At 42.2% G+C, this 18,157-nt stretch overlaps 2 protein-coding genes across 2 annotated transcripts in view; one reads left to right on the forward strand and one right to left on the reverse strand.

The window, feature by feature from the left end:
* The window catches only part of atg5 (ATG5 autophagy related 5 homolog (S. cerevisiae)), a 45,019-nt gene extending 31,876 nt beyond the window's left edge, over positions 1–13,143 (forward strand). The window contains exon 9 of the mRNA XM_086112756.1: positions 8,059–13,143. The gene's annotated coding sequence lies outside the window, so the exon portion shown is untranslated. The remainder of the gene's footprint in view (positions 1–8,058) is intronic.
* On the reverse strand, positions 978–11,031 carry prdm1a (PR domain containing 1a, with ZNF domain). The gene is made up of 7 exons (XM_086112754.1): positions 10,935–11,031; positions 8,026–8,358; positions 7,318–7,437; positions 6,604–6,856; positions 4,029–4,954; positions 2,931–3,059; positions 978–2,779 (listed from the first exon to the last, which is right to left on the reverse strand). The coding sequence occupies exons 1-7, from the start codon at positions 10,959–10,961 to the stop codon at positions 2,330–2,332; spliced, it is 2,238 nt and encodes a 745-aa protein (XP_085968880.1). The 5' UTR covers positions 10,962–11,031; the 3' UTR covers positions 978–2,329.
* Positions 13,144–18,157: the final 5,014 nt, after the last annotated feature.

The raw sequence follows: 18,157 nt of genomic DNA on the forward strand, positions 1-18,157 counted from the left end.
TATTTTCCCATGTGACAATATGCTTTTTGTTCTGTATGGAAAAACTAGACTTTTTTTTTTTATATATATAAATCCAAAAGGATTTATATACTTGCCGCAGTCATCTTCACGTTGCGTATTTTTTCAGTTTTCTTATTTAATTATTTCTCCCCCTTTTTTGGGAGGGGGGCATTCTGAGTGAAATGTTTTTGGAGAGAGGCATGTTGTTTTAGTTTTTTTTTAAATGTATGTATTAATTTATTTATTTGCCTTTTACCCCACCAAGATGCCAAAAATCACAGTATCTTGTCATTTTGGTGCAAACCGATGAAATGGCCAATTTAAAAATTGACTTTAACTTTTTGAATTTAAAAAAAAATATGAATATTTCCACTTTTTGAATTATTTTTTGGGTAATGCTCGTTTGAAATACCACTGTATAAACCAGTAAACTTTAACACGGATGGCTTGATTTGTTCCTTCACTTTTTTTTTTTGCGCTGATGTCAAAAACGTCTTGACTTTTTTTTTCGAGCACACAAAGTTCTTTTCGTTTTTATATATTTTCATTTTTAGTTTTTAAAGTTAAACTACACTGCTTTTTTCTTTTAACCATGCGCTGTGATTTATAGTGATGACAATTCAGAAAAAAAATTCCACCGAACCATCAGTTCATACAAATTACTATATTACTACAGTATAGCATATATTATTATTGTTGTTATTATTATTAAAAATATAATGTACTCGACAAATAAGGTCAATTTTATATACACTATATAGCACACCCGCCATCCTCACATGCAGAGGATAAGCAGATCAGATCATGGATGGATGGATGGAGATATGTGTGGACTTCCTATTTTAAAATAATGTTTGCCTTTATTTGACATTTTTCCCCCATAATTTCTCAATGAAAAATCGAGACACTATGAAAGTGTAAAAACATATTTCCATGTAGCATTTGTTCTTGTAGATGTCAATAAGAACATACCAGGGTTTGGATTAAAAGCAGTGAACATTTATAATAATTCTCGTCATAATTTACACATTTGGACATTTTTGCACATAAATAAAACAATTTGTAAACCAACCAGCATGTAGATACACACACACACACACACACGTAATTTGTGGAGTTGAAGCTCACGAAAAACAGACGAGACACTTTTTGGTCAAAGAGGAAGCTGAGAAAGTGGGAGGGGCCAGTGCATAAGAGTGCTTGGGGAAGGGGCTAGGAACAAACAACTAAATCAAAGTCCCTGATTTCTTCTTCACATTCTTCCTGCTTTAGTTTGGTTTGCAGTTTGGAAATCCACTCAACTTTGGTTTGGAGTGTCAAATACGGACATGGGTGTATTATGAAGAAGATTTTTTAATCCCTTCTTCAAGTTCTTCTTGCTTTGGACGGTTGCAGTTTGGAAGCCCAGTCAACTTTGGTTTGGAGTGTCACATACAGTGTACTTTAAAAGAAAAAAAAAAGATTTTTTTCAAGTAAAATTTAGGTGAAATGTAAATAAAATTGTAAAATGAAATGAAAATAACCCATTACAAAAAGGAAAACAAAACGCAAGAGAAAATAATATTCAGGACAATAACAAAATGTTCCAATTTTTGCTGCTTTGGTTGTTTTCCATTTGGAAATCTGGTCGACTTTGGTTTCGAGTGTCACATCTGCCTGACTGAAAATGTCCATATTTCCTTACGAATAACATAAGAAGTACAATTAAATACCCAAAGATTCATCTGAAGACTCAAATAAATAACATCAAATCCAATTCCCTTCTTCACATTCTTCCTGCTTTTCGCATTCTGGAAGTCCATGCAGTCAACTTTGGTTTGCAGTGTCACATCCACGTCACCGACAGTGTCATCGTTATCAAAAAAATAATAATAATAAGCAAACAAAATGACAAAACAGGTGCTACATGTTGCCCAGCTGCGCTCCACTTCCATTTCTTCTTCAAGTAGCCAAAGAGCAAATAAATAGAAAAAAAGTTCGATCTTCAGCCTCTCTATTAACGCACTCTCTCAGCCACACAGACACACACACACACACACACACACACACACACACACACACACACACACACACACACACTCTCATTTGCACTCTGAGGTAACTGTTGTGACGCACACACTCACCCTTTTGTTCCTGTGGTTTAAATAAAGTGGTAAAAGGGTCACAGTCAAATAGTGGAATCATTCTTGTAAACCCTGAAGAATGTTCTGGAAACATCATTAGCGAATAAATTAAAAAGAAAAAGTGGAAATGGAGACCTTAGTAGCCTGATTGTCTAATTTGAGCCCTGAGTAGCGAGTCCCTGAAGTGGTCCCCCTCTCCCGCTCCCTCACGGGTCCGCCTCCTGCTTGACGGCGAGTCCGCGTCGCACCTTGATGACCGACGTCTGGCGCCACGCAGCCCCCAGAACCTGCTTCTCGAGGACGGCGTCCAACTCGGCTCCGCCTCGGAGCCTCTCCAGTTGCTCGGCGTGCTCGCTCATATCGAAGCGTTCGATTTCCTCGTTGGCGCGTTGGACCTCGTCCACGGTGGGGTGGGGGGCAGCGGTCTGGCAGTAGCCCTTGAGGTGGAGGCGTAGGCTGCACAGGTGGATGTAGTGGCGGTGGCATTGCGGGCACTTGTGGGGGCGCTCGCGGGAGTGCAGGCGCTTGTGGAGCTTGAGGTGCACAAATTGCGTGAACTTGGCCGGGCACAGCTTGCAGTGGTATGGCTTTTCGCCCGAGTGGAGGCGCAGGTGGGTCTTCAGGTTGCTGGTACTGCTAAAGCGTTTGTGGCACACCTGACACACAACAAATAGAAGATGTAAGATTTGTGATGTGAAGTTTATTATTATTTTTTTTTTGCACATTTAAAAAATGTTTTTACTTTCCATTTTTCTAGTATGACGACAACTCGTTGCCCCAACCCGCAACAGGTGCCAAAAACCTCACCTGGCACTCGTGCGGCTTCTCTCCCGTGTGGACCAGGTAGTGTTTCTGCAGGTGGGCCAGTTGCGTGAAGCCCTTGTTACATGTCTGACACTTGAACGGTCGCTCGCCGCTGTGGACGCGGAGATGGACCTGCACGGCAGGACAGTGGTGGTCAGGAAAAAAAATGACACAAGGTGGGTCTAAGTCAGATATGAGTCAAAGTCAAGTCTCAAGTCTTGACCTTCCACAAGCCACTTCACACTCACTCACTTGCGTTACATATCTGCGCTAACACATTTACGATCTGTTTTTTTGAATCCGTATTGTTTATTACATTGAAACCCTACCATTCGTGGTGGGTAGGAACCGAGACCTGCTGCAAATAGTCAAAATTTGAGTGTCACTGACTACCGCCGTAAAAAAAAGGTTTCTACTGTACTGTAATTAGCCAACGATGCCACAAGACTTTTGCTGAAATGAAACTCCTCAACTTCACATCGTTTCTTGGCACCAACATGCCGCTAAAGTCATACTTTTATTGTTTTGTCTTGATCTTAAAAATTGTGAATCAACAACCGAATGCGCAACTTCAAGGATGAAGCTTAGTTCAAATGTCAAAGTATCTTGAAAATACAGATTTTTCAAATGTCATGGAGTTCAAGTCAAAGTCATGTCAAGTCTCACGATTACCAAGTGAGTTGAATTGACAAGAATTGGCGACTTAAGTCTGACTTGAGTTAAGTCTCATGACTAAGAAGTCAGGGTCAAGATTTTGCAAGTTTTAGCCATGCCAAGGCATGAAATCAGTGACTCAAATCTGACTTGAGTCAACAGTGTCTAGCATAGTCAAGACTTTAAAAAACAAGCCCTAAATTAGTCAAGTCGAGAGCTGAGAATTCCAAGTCAAAGTCAAAACAAGGTCCTAAAATTGGTGACTTAGATCTGACTCGAGTCTCGTGAATACCAAATCATGTCATGACTCATGAGTTTCACACGTTTCGCTTAGTCTTGAAATATGTGACTTTGGTCGAACTTGAGTCAAGTCAAGCAAAAACACGAGCGACAGGAACCGTGAAAGCGATGCCTCTCAATTAGGGGAACCCATTTGGGGGTCTTCACCTTGAGATTGGAAAGCTGTCCAAAGGTCTTGGTGCAAACGTTGCACTCGTACTTGATCTTCCCGTTATGCTTCTTGAGTGGGTAGGGCAACGCCTTGTACCCGGCTGAGCCGACACCCCGCTTCACCTTCACCAGGTTCACCGCTTCCTCATCCGAGTCGCACAGTTTGGTAGGCGCTCGCTCGCCAGGGATCCCCGCGGCGGGGGATCCGGTCGAGGGAGAGTGGTGCCCAGCATAAGGGTGGTGCGGAGCCGCCTTGTCCTTGAGGGAGTTGGCGGCTGAGAAGGCGGTGGTGGGCACTGGTAGGAGGAAGTCCCGGGACGGGTGGGTGGCTTCTGACAACAGGAAGCGCCGCCCGGCTGCATCCGAGGGCAGGAGGGGAACATGGGGCGGCAAGTAAAGCGGGTACATCCTCGGGTAGATGCCCCCCACGGTGGGGAGGCCGCCCCCAGGAAGCGGGTAGTGGTGTGGCAGGAGGTAGCGAGAGTAGGGCGCCCCCGGCGGGTAGAAAGATGACAGCGGGGCGGCGGACGGTGGTGAGTAACTGGGGTACGGCCCTAGTCCACCCGGGTAGAAGGGTGCCGACGGGCTCCCGTGGGGGCTGCTCTCCGGGCTGCTCCTCGCAGATGGGCTGGGCGTGGCTGACGACTGGTCACCGGGGGAATGGGGGTACCCCAGAGCGCCCGCCTTGAGGAAGTCCTCTGGGTGCCCACTGAGGGGCGGGTAGAGGGCGCGCGGGTACAAGGGACGCTCGGGGCTGTAGGCGCAGCGCGGACGGGTGGGTAGTGGGCGACTGGGCTCACTCTTCGGAACGTCCCGCAGGATGGATAGGACGCTGTGTTCTCGCTTGGCGGGCCGGGGGGTGACGGTGGGGGGAGTCGAGGGGTCCGACGCTTGATGCTGCTTCACCTCCAGCAGCGAGCGATCTGCAGGAGGAGGAAAAGTCAAATCAATAGAGGTCTTGACGGATGTTTACTTTTGGAGAGATAAACGTGCATTAGCGTTCTCAAAGTGACACGTGCTTGACGGACGAGGTGAGGATCCGGACAGGAAGTCAGGTGTGTGTGTGTGCGCGTGTGGTGGGGGTTACACATATTGTTCCAACAGAATGAGGTAAACACACTGAGGTGTGCGCAGACAAAAAGCCTCTTTACTGCCGCTTTGTAATAGCTTTACTGCGTAAACTCGATGAACACTGTTTTGTATTAGATAACACTGCTTTATATTAGCTAACAGTGCTTTAGTTAAGGCTGCTTTACTGCAACTGTATTGTCGTAGTTAACACTGCTTTAACCATGGCTCTATATTTGATAACATTGCATTACTTTAGCTTAGCTTTACCGCCACATTATTATAGCCGATGCTGTTTTGTACTGGCTAACGCTGTTTCACTTCTGCTTCACTTCTGCTTCACGTTTCTTAAATGCTGCTGTATGTTAGTTACACATACGTACAGCACATTTGACAATAAAGTTCAATTGAATTCAATATGAGCTAACACTGCTTTATGTCAGTAAACACTGTTCTTACTGATGCTTTATATTAGCTAAGGCTGCTCGTTTTCTTGCTCTCTCGCACGCACACACACGCACGCACACACACACACACACACACACACACACACACACACACACACAGACACACACACACACTGGCGAGATGAAAGCGAGGATTAGCGGCCCAAACTCTTAAAAGCTAAAACATGTCAAGTCTCTGCTAAATGGTCACCATCTATTATGTGCGATACAATGTGTATGATACCCCCTTAACACACACGTACACACGCACACACAGACACACACAAATGAGTGAATGAGTAGTAAGGCGTCGGTGAGTAAACATGGAGGTTATCAGTTAGCCTTCCTCCTCATCCTCCTCACAAACCTAAACAAACATGGCCGCCATCTTGGAGATTTCAATCTGTCAGCAGCTCAGACAGGAAGTTCAAGAGGAGGGGAAAGGGGGGCTGGGGGGTGATTGGGGCAGTGGGGACTCCCTTCTGTTCTTTTTAAGTGATAAATCACACACACAAACACACACACACCGACTGAGGTCTGGAAGGTGTGTTCAAGTGCTAACACTACAAAGACGCAGAGGGGAAAGTACCATCTAACACACGCACAGTTGTTCTCACACATACAAACACACTTACACACACTCACACCACACACACACACACACACACATATATATATATATATATATATATATATATATATATATATATATATATATATATATATATATATATATATATATATATATATATATATATATATTGTCTAACTGCTGTAAATTAGCTACGGCTACTTTACAAATCCTTTACATTAGCTAGCATTGCTTGAACACTGCTGTATATATTATATTTACACACACTTCTTAACCACTGCTTAACATTAGCTAACTCAACTTTAAGGCTATTTTATATCGCTTAACAGAGCTAGGAAACTGCTGTATATTAGCGAACAGTGCTTTATAATACATTGCATTATTAAACAGGGCTGTTGTGCACATATGTGTGTATCCCACAGAAAGTTGAAATCATGGCTAACCAGTCACACAATACTTTACTTACTGAGCTTCTGCATCATGAGTTCCCCGGATGGCGGGTAATTTAGTCTCCGTGCGTAGTCGTGGCAGTACCACACCAGGAGCTCTGCGCCGGCCGGCACGGGCCTGACGGTGTAAAAGTAAACGTCCAAGCCGTTCTGACACGCCGCCACATTTTGCTCGGCTGCCGAGTGGGCCGGGTTCACGTAGCGCATCCAATTGGAGCGAGACTCGTCCAGACCGTCCACAAAATGGTGGAAGTTGCCGTTGGCGTATATCTGAAAGCGGGAAGGAAATAACATGTTTAGCTGTGTGTTCGCTAAGGCTGCTTTTTATAAGCTACGGTTGCTTTATATTCGCCATCAATGCTTTAACAATGGTTGATTTGTGCTCAAACGGCTTTATGTTGGCAAACACTCTGCTTTGATAGTGCCGCTTTTATTGCTGTCTTGCACTGCGTCTCATCTAAACTGGTGGAACTAACAATATGCTTCGCTTCATGACACACATGATGTCCAGGAGGGGGTAGGGGGTTACTTCCTGGAAATGACAAAGTGGTTCAGCCTACGGGATGCTACTGGTGACATCACTTCCTACACCTCTCACTTTCTCTCACAGGCAAAGTTACACTTCCTGTGACAAAAGCAGTGGCCGGTGATGTCACAGGAAGTGACCCCCCCCCCCCACCCCCAACCCCACCCCAGAGCCCCTTTGCACACATACATACATATACACTCACCCGCCAGAAGTACTTGCGGTTGGCGTCCTTGGGCACACTGTCGGCCATGTAGATTTGGCCTACCAGGGGTCCGAAGCGGGTCCCTTTGGGAATGTACTCCCGGCTGCACACGCCTACAACCTGCACATGCGCACAAGAGTACTTTTTAGTTGGGCCACCAAACAGAACAAACCAATAGAAGCCTTATTCAAAAATACTTACATATTATATACTATGTTACAAATTACTAGGCATAAGCTGTTTTTCAGTGGAGAGAAATAGATTCTGTTGACTATTAGCCTCGATATAAGGTTTTAACGCAATTATTCCAATTTGATGGGACTTTCGCTTCTTTTTTTGCTCTCGGAGCTCAGCTTCCTCTGGATAACAAACACACTGACGAAATAATCCATACATCACACTTTTGACCGGAAGGGGGCTGTCTATGGGGGGGGTTGGTTATTCATGTAATCGAGATACATTTTTCACCTTTGCGACTAGAAAAAGACGCTTGCGGATGTCACAAAATAGCGAAGTAGATAGAGGAGGCGTTTTGTTGTTGTTGTTTGTTTTGATCATGTAGCCGTAGAATGGCTCCCTCTACTGGTAGGCAAGAAGTATTGCAGTTGGCCTGAACTCTTACTTTAATGCTGCTTTTAGCGAGCGCGACATTGCATTCACTAAGGCTGCTTTGTATTAGCTAATGATGTGCGTGTGCTGGTGTCTAACCTCTTTTCTGTCTGCCGTGTGCTTGAACATCAGGTTCCGGGGCAGCGAGGCCTGTGCCCTGATGCTAGCAGTTTTAGGGGCATGAGCATCCCCCTCCGGCCCCGCCTCCCAGGTTGTATCCTTGACGATGTACGTGCATTTCTCCTCGAACTCGGCCTCGGTCCAGCGAGTCATGTCGGCCTCGTCCGCCGCTCCCTCCACCGTGGCCATGTCGGAGTCCGGCTGGACATCGTCTGAGTTGGTGGAGGCCATCTTGGCGACGTGGTGGGCGTCGTCCTGCTCCATGGTGTGCGCCCCCTCACTGGTCAACATGGCCGAGTTTTGAGAGGTCGCCTGGCAAATATACAAGGATGATATTTAGTTTTATAATGGAGCAAGTATTTCCCTGAGGTTCAAGGACCATTTAGGACAGAGGTGCGTGGACTACCTCACTAGGGCGCCTCCAAAAAGCAAGACTTTTTTTTTTTTTTTACACATTATAATATAAACATAGTGGAAGGCATGTCCAAAATCAGACTTCTGTGACAAAACCAAGTTCTAAACGGAGTTATGGGGTCACTTATTCAAGGAAAATCCCGCTTGGGGAGGTAAGAAATTCAGGAACATTTGAGCAGGAACTGGTTTCTTAAAATAGTCGATTTTTCCAGAGGTCCGGGAATCTTTTGGACCCAGATTGATGTAGCATCTCAAGACCAACCTTTGAGTTGGAACTGGAGTCTAAAATGAGATCTGGACTCACCTTATTTTAAATATAATATAAAAATGAGTCCTCACAGAAAGAAATCACATTTTAGGCTGGAAAAAAACAAACTTGACTGATTTCGTGTTTGATTCACAACCAACATTTGCAACTATTACGTGCGTCTTTGACGTTTTTGGCCCACGAGAACAACCCTGCGGATGACTTTCAAGCGAGTTAGCAGTGAGTCAGACGCGGGAAGAAGACGGAGGAAGTAAGGAAGTCAGGACGAAAGGAAGTTCCTGTGACGCAATGCCGCTAAATTTGGATGGCCAGCGATTCAGCAGCAGCAACAGCGGCGAAATGGATTTGCCCGAGGAGGACAAGAACGACAACATTTTTCCATTTGGGGGGGCTTCAGGGAGCGCAAAAGACACGCTCACACTCACAGCAATTAGTCCTCACACAATAAACAACTACACCCACGCACAACAAAATTAAAGTCAAACTGACCATGATTTGCTTCATTTTCCCTCATTTTCCACCAAGGAACAAAACTGGAAACAATTAACTTGCATGAAACAAATCCATCGATGAGCTTGTGAAGTTTTTTGAGCGCATTTTGCAACAGTGAAAAATGCAAAAAAGAAAGAAAACCGCATTCAACATGTTTCATTTGAATGTCAAAATGTAATTACTATGAAAATGAAGCAAGTTGGGATGCACACAACACAGCACACCTTTTAAAAAAAATGATGAGGCACAACTGGCATGCAAAATATTGCCAGGGCATTTTGACAAAAAATATATGTTAAATTCAAACCTCAATCACATCTAAATGTCCTTATTTCTACTTCCTAATTTTGTTTCTTTTTCCACAGTAGGAGTGCACACTTTTGTCTTTGCCTGAAATCATCACACAATGCATGAAATAAAATTTTAGACCCCCAAATTCTTCAACTTCAAAACACAAAAATTGGCCCTTGTCCTTAAATGTTGAGCTTTTTTACAACTTTTTGGGGGGCGGTAGTTGGTTTGAAAAGTCGAGTACGGCACCAACAAATGTTTTGAGGTCCCCCCCCTCCCCCAGAGAAGTTCAATTTGAAACTATGAAGCACCAAAGTTTACATTTGAATTGCTTTTTTTGTTCATTTTCACAACACTATGGTGTCAGAAATGCACGTAAACAAAAAGGTCTTTATCATTAAAGAAAATTAAAACTAAATGCACACACGGCAATACATACATAACACAGAAATCATATTCTCAAGTTATTAGTTTTAAATCCAACAGAAAACCCCCACATTTTACTGACTTTACTTCAAATAGCAAATTTGAATTTTAAAATCACTCAAAGAGGCATTTTTTTTCATTCATGGCAGGACACACTTTGTGAATCAAGGTACTTTTTAAAACGGCGCAAAGTCACATTTTGGTCTCGAAATACCAAATATTCCTTTTTTTTGCATATTTTCTCACCATTACATTACACACATTGTGTGCACTAGTTTAAAAAAAAATTAACCAAAACCATAAAATCTTTCGGCCTTCTGATATACAAAATGGACCTTTTAATAAACAAGGGGCGGGGGTGCAGTGGGGGGCACTTTAAGCCCTTCATATTTTGGGGGCTTTTTAAAAAAAAAATCGCCTGAAAAACACTACACTCGACTTTTTACTTCCTAAACCGATACAATCTTAAAATCTCACCTTTTCTTTTACATAAGCAAGAAATAAAACATAAAAATCAACTTTCTAAACGAGTCCAAAAAAAATCGAATTCAAGCCTTCAAACACTAAATATTCATTTTTGACTTTCCAATGTTCCCAGCAGTGCACACATATTTCTTGCCCACGAATACAAAAAAAAATTATCAAAAGGCACACTTTACACCTAACTAGCATTTGTTTAAGGAAGAAAATCCAATGTAAGCCTTAAAGACATCAAAGTCGACTTTTCACTTCCTAATTGCATGGACTACAGCTCGCCCCCCCCCCCACACCTTTTTTTTCTTGTCCACATACAAAACGTTCTTTTGAAACAACCTCCCCAAAAAGTCCAATTTAATCCTTAATAACGCCATAGTTGGCACTTTTTTTTTTTTGTTTGAACCGCTTCATTGTTTCTACTCCACCAAAAGAGGAGTAAAACGTGCACAAAAACTACAACCATGAAACTCGTAAAAAGTTGACGAAAAGCGCTGAAATGTTCAAAAGGAAAAGTAGTCACCGTGTAGCTTTGGTCCCATCCACACATAAGGACGTCTGGTCAGGGCCTCTCTGTCCGTGCGTGAGTGTGTGTGTGAGCCGGACAGGTGCACGCCGTCCTCTCCTGGCCGCGATACTCCGCGCTAGTCCTCGCGTGTGTGTGCGTGCGTGCACGCGCGTATCTGCTGCCTTCGGGGCGCTGTGTTGGAGTGTTTGACTCAAGGCGAGAGGCTCCTGCTATGTCTCGAAGAGGGCCGGCTCGGTTACGCCCCTTTGGAGAAGAGGACACGCCCCTTGGTTCTGAGTCACGCCCCCTGGTGCTGCATGCACGCGTAAACAAAACACGCCAAGTGCTCCTCAGCGAGGAAGAAGCTTTCACCTGAAGTCATGTTAGAAACCACTTTGTAAAAGTTGATTTAGTTTTTATTGAATTAATATATCCTTGCATTTTTATTGATTTTTGGTTTTGATTGATTTGATGTATTTATTTGTTTTGGTTTTTTTTTAGACTGTTAAAGTTTTTTAAGTTCTTCAATTTTGTCATCCATTGTCATTCTCGAATCTTCTTCTCCACACGAGGGTCACGGGCGTGCAGGAGCCTATCGCAGTTGTCTTCGGGCAATTGGCAGGGTACACCCTGTACTAGTGACCAGCCAATCGCATTATTTTGTCACTATTATTATTATTATTATTATATTTTCACCAAAATTTAGATTACCTTATTCTGTATTGTAGTTTTTATTGATTTTTAAAAATTGTATTGGGTTTTATTTTGATGTCTTTTTTTTGTTCAAAATGTGTTTTATGACTTTAATTCTATTTATTTTGTTTTATTTTTGGATTATATTGTTTTGTATTTTTTATTGGAGTTTATTTTATTTAATTCATCTATCTTTGTTACAAAAAATGATGTTTTCTGTTCGTGTTTTGTTTTTGATATTTTATTTTGTTTAAAAAATTATTTTTATTTAATCGTATTTTACAGTGTTTTATCTGTGTATTTTGCAAACTTTTTAAAATCATGTTCTAATTTCAATTTTTTTCAAATTATGGGGGGATTTTTCATTTTAGTATATTTGCTTATTATGATTATTTATTAGGATTATTATTACATGTCGTTTGTATTTTTTTCAATTATTAATTTGTTTATTATAATCCTTTAGATTTTTTTGTCACAGATATTTTTCTTGACGGTTTCTTGGGAAATCTCTGGTCTATTTATCCAAAGGACAAACTAGTGTGTAAGTGCGTGTGTGTGTGTGTGTGTGTGTGTTAGGGGAAGCGTTGAGTCACACGCGGCGTCACAGGATGTCCCCTCTCTTCCCCAGGAAAGCAAACTGCACTCGTGCACGCTTGCAGTTTCAGAGGCTGCCTGTAGGGGGCATCGCCGGTCCTCAAGGCTCTTTTTCCTTCCACTTTGTCTGACTTCGTTTCAACGTATGCACGTGTTGTCGACGTTCACTTTTGTCTCCTGCACTTTCTCCTCTTTTTTAAAAGTTCATTTAAAAAAATGTAATTTAACGTTTTCATATGCTCTTACGTGTGTGTGTGTCACATGACGTTAAAAGAAGAAAACGTGCACAAATGAGGACATGCAAAGTGAACTTTTGAGCCCCCAAAATAATATTGTTCGTGTTATTGACACTAAAAAAGCACAGAAATTGGGCTCAGACTTCCTCGTTTTAACTTTGATGTATTGCTTTGTTTTGTTTGTGTTTGTTTTGATTTTACTGCATTTTACATGTCATTATTTCATCCTATGAGTCTTGTCTTTTTTAATTACTGGTTTTTATTTGACTCAATCTTATTGTAGTTTATGTGTCATTTCGGGTTTTTTCTTAGGTTCTTGTTCTATTTTGTTGTACAGTATTTACATTTTTCTCTTTAGTTTGTGTTTAAATTGTTTGGAATTAGTTTATTTGTACTGTATTCAGTTTCATGATTTATTGAATCCGAGTTTTTTGGTCTGTTTTCATTTTTCTTTGTTTCAATTTGAAGTGACGTGTTTATTGAATATTCTTGTAACTTATTTCATTTTATTCCATCTGATTTTATTCGTGTGCCATTTTTTATTCATGTGTCTGCTTTTGTTTTTGATTTTGATTGTTCATTGTCGGACTCAAACATGTAACTTGCTCTGCAAAATCACAATTTATTTATGATGTATGAAGTCAAAAATAGAAACAGAAACTAATATGTTTCTGATTTTGGTGAATATAAAATACCGTTTACTTCTGGACTTTTTTTTAAAATCACACGTACACTTTCTGCTATCTATACATTTTTGTACATCTTTTTTTTCCTGCAACACACTCACATACTGCGTGTTCCTCATCAGAGCAGATGACACATGAACACATGAACATGCCGCACACATGGAAAATTTGCATGCAAAATGGAAGCGGAAATGGAAACCAGAACTTGCTCCAAAAAATAGAAAGGACAGACTCGTGCAAAAGTGTAAAAATAAAGATACGACAAAGCAAAATAAAAGTTAAACACACAAAAAAAATTGACCCGAATAAATAAATAGGTACAGAAAAAGAAAGAATGGGTAAATACAATGAAATAAAATAAAAACAGAAATTAGAAAATCATTAAAAAAGAGAGAATACTTAAATAAAATAAAAACTGAAAATAAGGGAGATAAATAAATAAAAATACAAATATTAAAGTAACCAGCTCGAAAGTTGCTGTAAAAATCAGAAACTTGACAAAACACTATTCTGTACTTTCCATAAAACTATTCATCCATTTTACAATCTGCTTTATCCTCTTGAGGGCCGCGGGGCGTGCTGGAGCCAGGGGCCCCCCTGAACTGGTCGCCAGCCAATCGCAGGGCGCACATAGACAAACAACCATTTGCGCTCACATTCACACCTAGGGACAATTTAGAACTATGTAGACAAAGTGTACTTAACGATAATCATAAAAATAAAAAATAAATAAAATCAGAATAAAACCAGAAACCAAAACAAGGATAGACTACTTCAACGAAACTAAAACTAAAGCCAAAAATCTAAATCATTTGTAACTCTGAAATGACTTTACCATTTGTTTTGAACTCCCAAAAGTGCCTTCAAAGCTTGAGCACCTTGTGAAAAACGAAAAAGATTTCCGACATTATTTTCACTTCAATTACAGTCCAACACGAAATAATGAAGTCATTCAAAACAGACACAAACAACGTCGACAGCAATGGAGATGATTTCCAGAATGAGAAAACTGAGATGAATCACAAATTATTCCCATAATTAACGAGCATGTGTGTGTGATGAAAAGCGGCCATGAGGAGAAGAAAACAATTTTGAAGAAGACAAAGTCAACCTCCTCTTCCTCCTCCTTCTCTTCCTCCTCCTCCTCTTCCTCTCTTTGCTCCCTTGGCTGGCGAGCTGGTGACAGAGGGTCTAACCACATCAATGTCTGCCTACTGCTTCCTGTCCCAACACGTACACACACACACACATACAGGACAGATGTGTCCACAGCTGTCGGCCAGCAGGAAGAACCCATGCCGCTAGCATTTTAGCTTACAATAGCATGGATGAACACATGCATACACGCCTGTACAGACGTCCCTCGCTATATACATCGCGGTTCCATTTTTGTAGCTTCACATTACTGAACAAATGGCAACAAAATGGAGTCAACACGAGCTCATTCTGCGTTGACCAGCCGATGGCCTCAACGCACGCTGTCACTCAACACGTAGAGTGGATCACCGTGTTGCTCGTTAACAACCAGCCAACTCCACATTCTCACTTGCTAACTTGCATGTTACTCAAATAGGCCAGGCCTGCCTTTGAAAGCCACACACATTCGACATCACAGATGTTACAGTAGAGAATTTGAAGATGGTGACAAAAATAACACCTGCACTTCATTTGTTTGTATTTTAGTATGAAATTTATTTTTTGGTTACTACATTAAGGGGTTTTTCTGTTGTCGGGTTGGTCTGAAATGACTGTGCAGCCATGTACTCACATGTACATATAATCATATACAGTGCAACTATTCAAAAGTGCATTTGAAATGCTAGGTTTAAGCCAGCAAAAATATTAGCCTTAAGTTGCTAATGGACAAACAATACAATATAACCTCAGTCACATAAACTGAACACATACAGCAAATAAAAAGGATAGTCTTTAGCTATTCTGTACCACACATGCTAAGGAACACACAGAGCGAACATGCTAATAAACATGTTGGCCATTAGCTGGAACACATTTGAACAAACTATCTTATAACACTGAGCAACATAAATAAGTCAATAAATGGTTTAGCCTTTAGTTGCTAATGGACATTAGCCTCATAGAGAGGACATCCGAACACATGTTAGCTTCATGGAGCGAACATGCTAATAAACATATTAACCACTTAGCTGGAAAATGTGCTAAAATTAACTGTTGTGCAGTGTTGAACAACATGCCAATAAAAATGATAGCATTTAGCCGCTAAGTGACTTTCAAAGTACCCTACAATGAGTGAACACACAAACGAACATCTTAGCCATCACCTGGCAACCAACTATTGGCTACAGTAAAACATTCTGATGACTTTTTTTGTGCGTTAGCTCCATGAGTGCTCATGAAAAGTGTCGCATTGCATAACCATGCCCAACAAACATTTGAGTTATTATCTCGTAAACATGCGACCAAATTTTTTGAATAACTGTACAGGAGTAACTAATATTAGCGATTCGCTGGCAAACATGCGAACATAGCAAACATGTCATGGCTTTATAGTGGTGGAAATGGTAATGGTAGCCATTGGCTGTCATTGCTAATGAACTACTGTATAAACTTTCAACATGCTCATAAACTCGTTCATGTTAGCTATTCGCCACTGAGCATGCAAATGAACGTTTAACCTTGGCCACATTGCATTACCATGCCAATAAATAAGTTAGCCTTTAGCTTCCATATGTTAACAAACACACCATCCATCCATTATTGTTAATAATAAACCAGCAAAGGTCTGGTGACCAGAGTGTTGAACACAAATAATAGTAATAGCCACAATAAGTAAATTGGCCCGTTAGTTCGTTGTTGGGGGCGCGACGGAGGCATTAAGGGGTTGTTTCAGGTAGCTGGGGGCCACACAAACCATCACAAAAAAAGTTTCTTTTTGTTTGAGACGCATGCCTGCAGGACGACGACACACAAAAGACGACACGCATACGTTTGCTTAATGCACGCACCCACAAACCCACGCACACGTACAAGCGCACAAATATAAGTAAGCTCGTACACGTGATCATTTGCAAGAAAGAGAGTGTTATCTGTTTCATAATAACAAAAAAGAAAAAATGTATATAATTGTTAGGATAGTCTTATAAAATAAAATAAACGACAACCAAATAAAGTCAATTTAAAGATGAAAAAAAAACAACAACTGAAACCAAAACTGGAAAAAATTGGACTGCAAAGAGAAACAACCTCTCAAAAAAAGAAAGAAAATAAAATCAAGCAGAATTATAACAGTTATCAAATAAAATAGATGGCAAACAAATGCATTTTAAATCAAATGTAAAATTTTAAAAAGAGCTAAAACTAAAACTAAAACCCCAAATAAAATAAACCACATTTTAACAAAAAATACATATTCAACTAATGAAAAAAAAAATACATGAATTTCCGTAAAATCACCTTTTAAAAAAGTAAGTGAGTGAGAGAGAGCGAAAGCCTTGTAAAAGGAAACCAAAGTGCAACTTTCGTCCTTTCTCCACCCCCCCAGCCTCGCCCCTCTCCCTCAGGTGATCTGCCATGTTAATTGCATCCCACAGGCCATTTGATGACTCGCCAAATCACTGCAAAGAATCAGACATTGTCCACCTCTTCCTTTTGTGAGTTTGTATTTGTGAATGAGGGGCAAAATCACATGGTGCATGCCGGACCCTCCGAGTGTGTGGATACAAGGAGTTCATCCTTGAATGGGAAAAGCCATTAAAGAGAATTAAGCAGGTTACAGCAACCATGATCCCCCCCACCCCCACTTCTTACTCTCAGCCTCGTGGCAAGCGCCCGAATCAGAACTTTTCAAAAACCGGTAGTCCTGTGTAGATTGGGGAGGGAGGAAGGGGGGGGGGGGGGGGTTTAGATAACTACCCCCGTGCCTAATCTGGTCAATCCACCCCTGCTGGGAGCAGACTCACACACGCACACACACACACACACATTGCGCACAGTCAACAGATGGCACAAAGATCGAGTAAACTTGAACAAGACACACAGCAGACACAAACAGCCCCCACACCGCCTCACTGATTCAACTCCCCAATTAGGTATCGAGCTAATCGGCATCCTCAGCACGCAACCACACACAAACACACACGCACGCACACACTTCACTAGAAAGCTGCAAAACACGCACACACACTTCACATGTGAAGGTTGAGTCAGGTGATGAGTCCACAGTGGACAACATCATGAATATTGTCCACATAGACGGAAAATCATTAGAAGCGTGTTAGACATCCATCCATCCATCCATCCATCCATCTTCTACCGCTTATCCGGGGCCGGGTCGCGGGGGCAACAGCTTTAGCAGGGAAGCCCAGACTTCCCTCTCCCTAGCTACTTCTTCCAGCTCTCCCCGGGGGATCCCGAGGCGTTCCCAGGCCAGCTGGGTGACATAGTCACTCCAGCGTGTCCTGGGTCTTCCTCGGGGTCTCCTCCCGGTGGGACATGCCCGGAACACCTCACCAGGGAGGCGTTCAGGAGGCATCCGAATCAGATGCCCAAGCCACCTCATCTGGCTCCTCTCGATGTGGAGGAGAAGCGGCTCGACTCTGAGCCCCTCCCGGATGACCGAGCTTCTCACCTTATCTCTAAGGGAGAGCCCGGACACCCTGCGGAGAAAACTCATTTCGGCCGCTTGTATCCGGGATCTCGTTCTTTCGGTCACGACCCATAGCTCGTGACCATAGATGAGGGTTGGAACGTAGATCGACCGGTAAATTGAGAGCTTCGCCCTTTGGCTCAGCTCCTTCTTCACCACGACAGACCGATACAACGTCCGCATCACAGCAGACGCTGCACCGATCCGCCTGTCGATCTCTCGCTCCCTCCTGCCCTCACTCGTGAACAAGACCCCAAGATACTTAAACTCCTCCACTTGGGGCAAGATCTCTCCCCCGACCCGGAGGGGGCACTCCACCCTTTTCCGACTGAGGACCATGGTTTCAGATTTGGAGGTGCTGATTTTCATCCCAACCGCTTCACACTCAGCTGCGAAACGCTCCAG

Source organism: Hippocampus guttulatus, chromosome 6, assembly GCF_054856545.1.
Source record: "Hippocampus guttulatus isolate MCC_2025c chromosome 6, RoL_Hgut_1.0, whole genome shotgun sequence".
Classification (NCBI taxonomy): Eukaryota; Metazoa; Chordata; class Actinopteri; order Syngnathiformes; family Syngnathidae; genus Hippocampus; species Hippocampus guttulatus.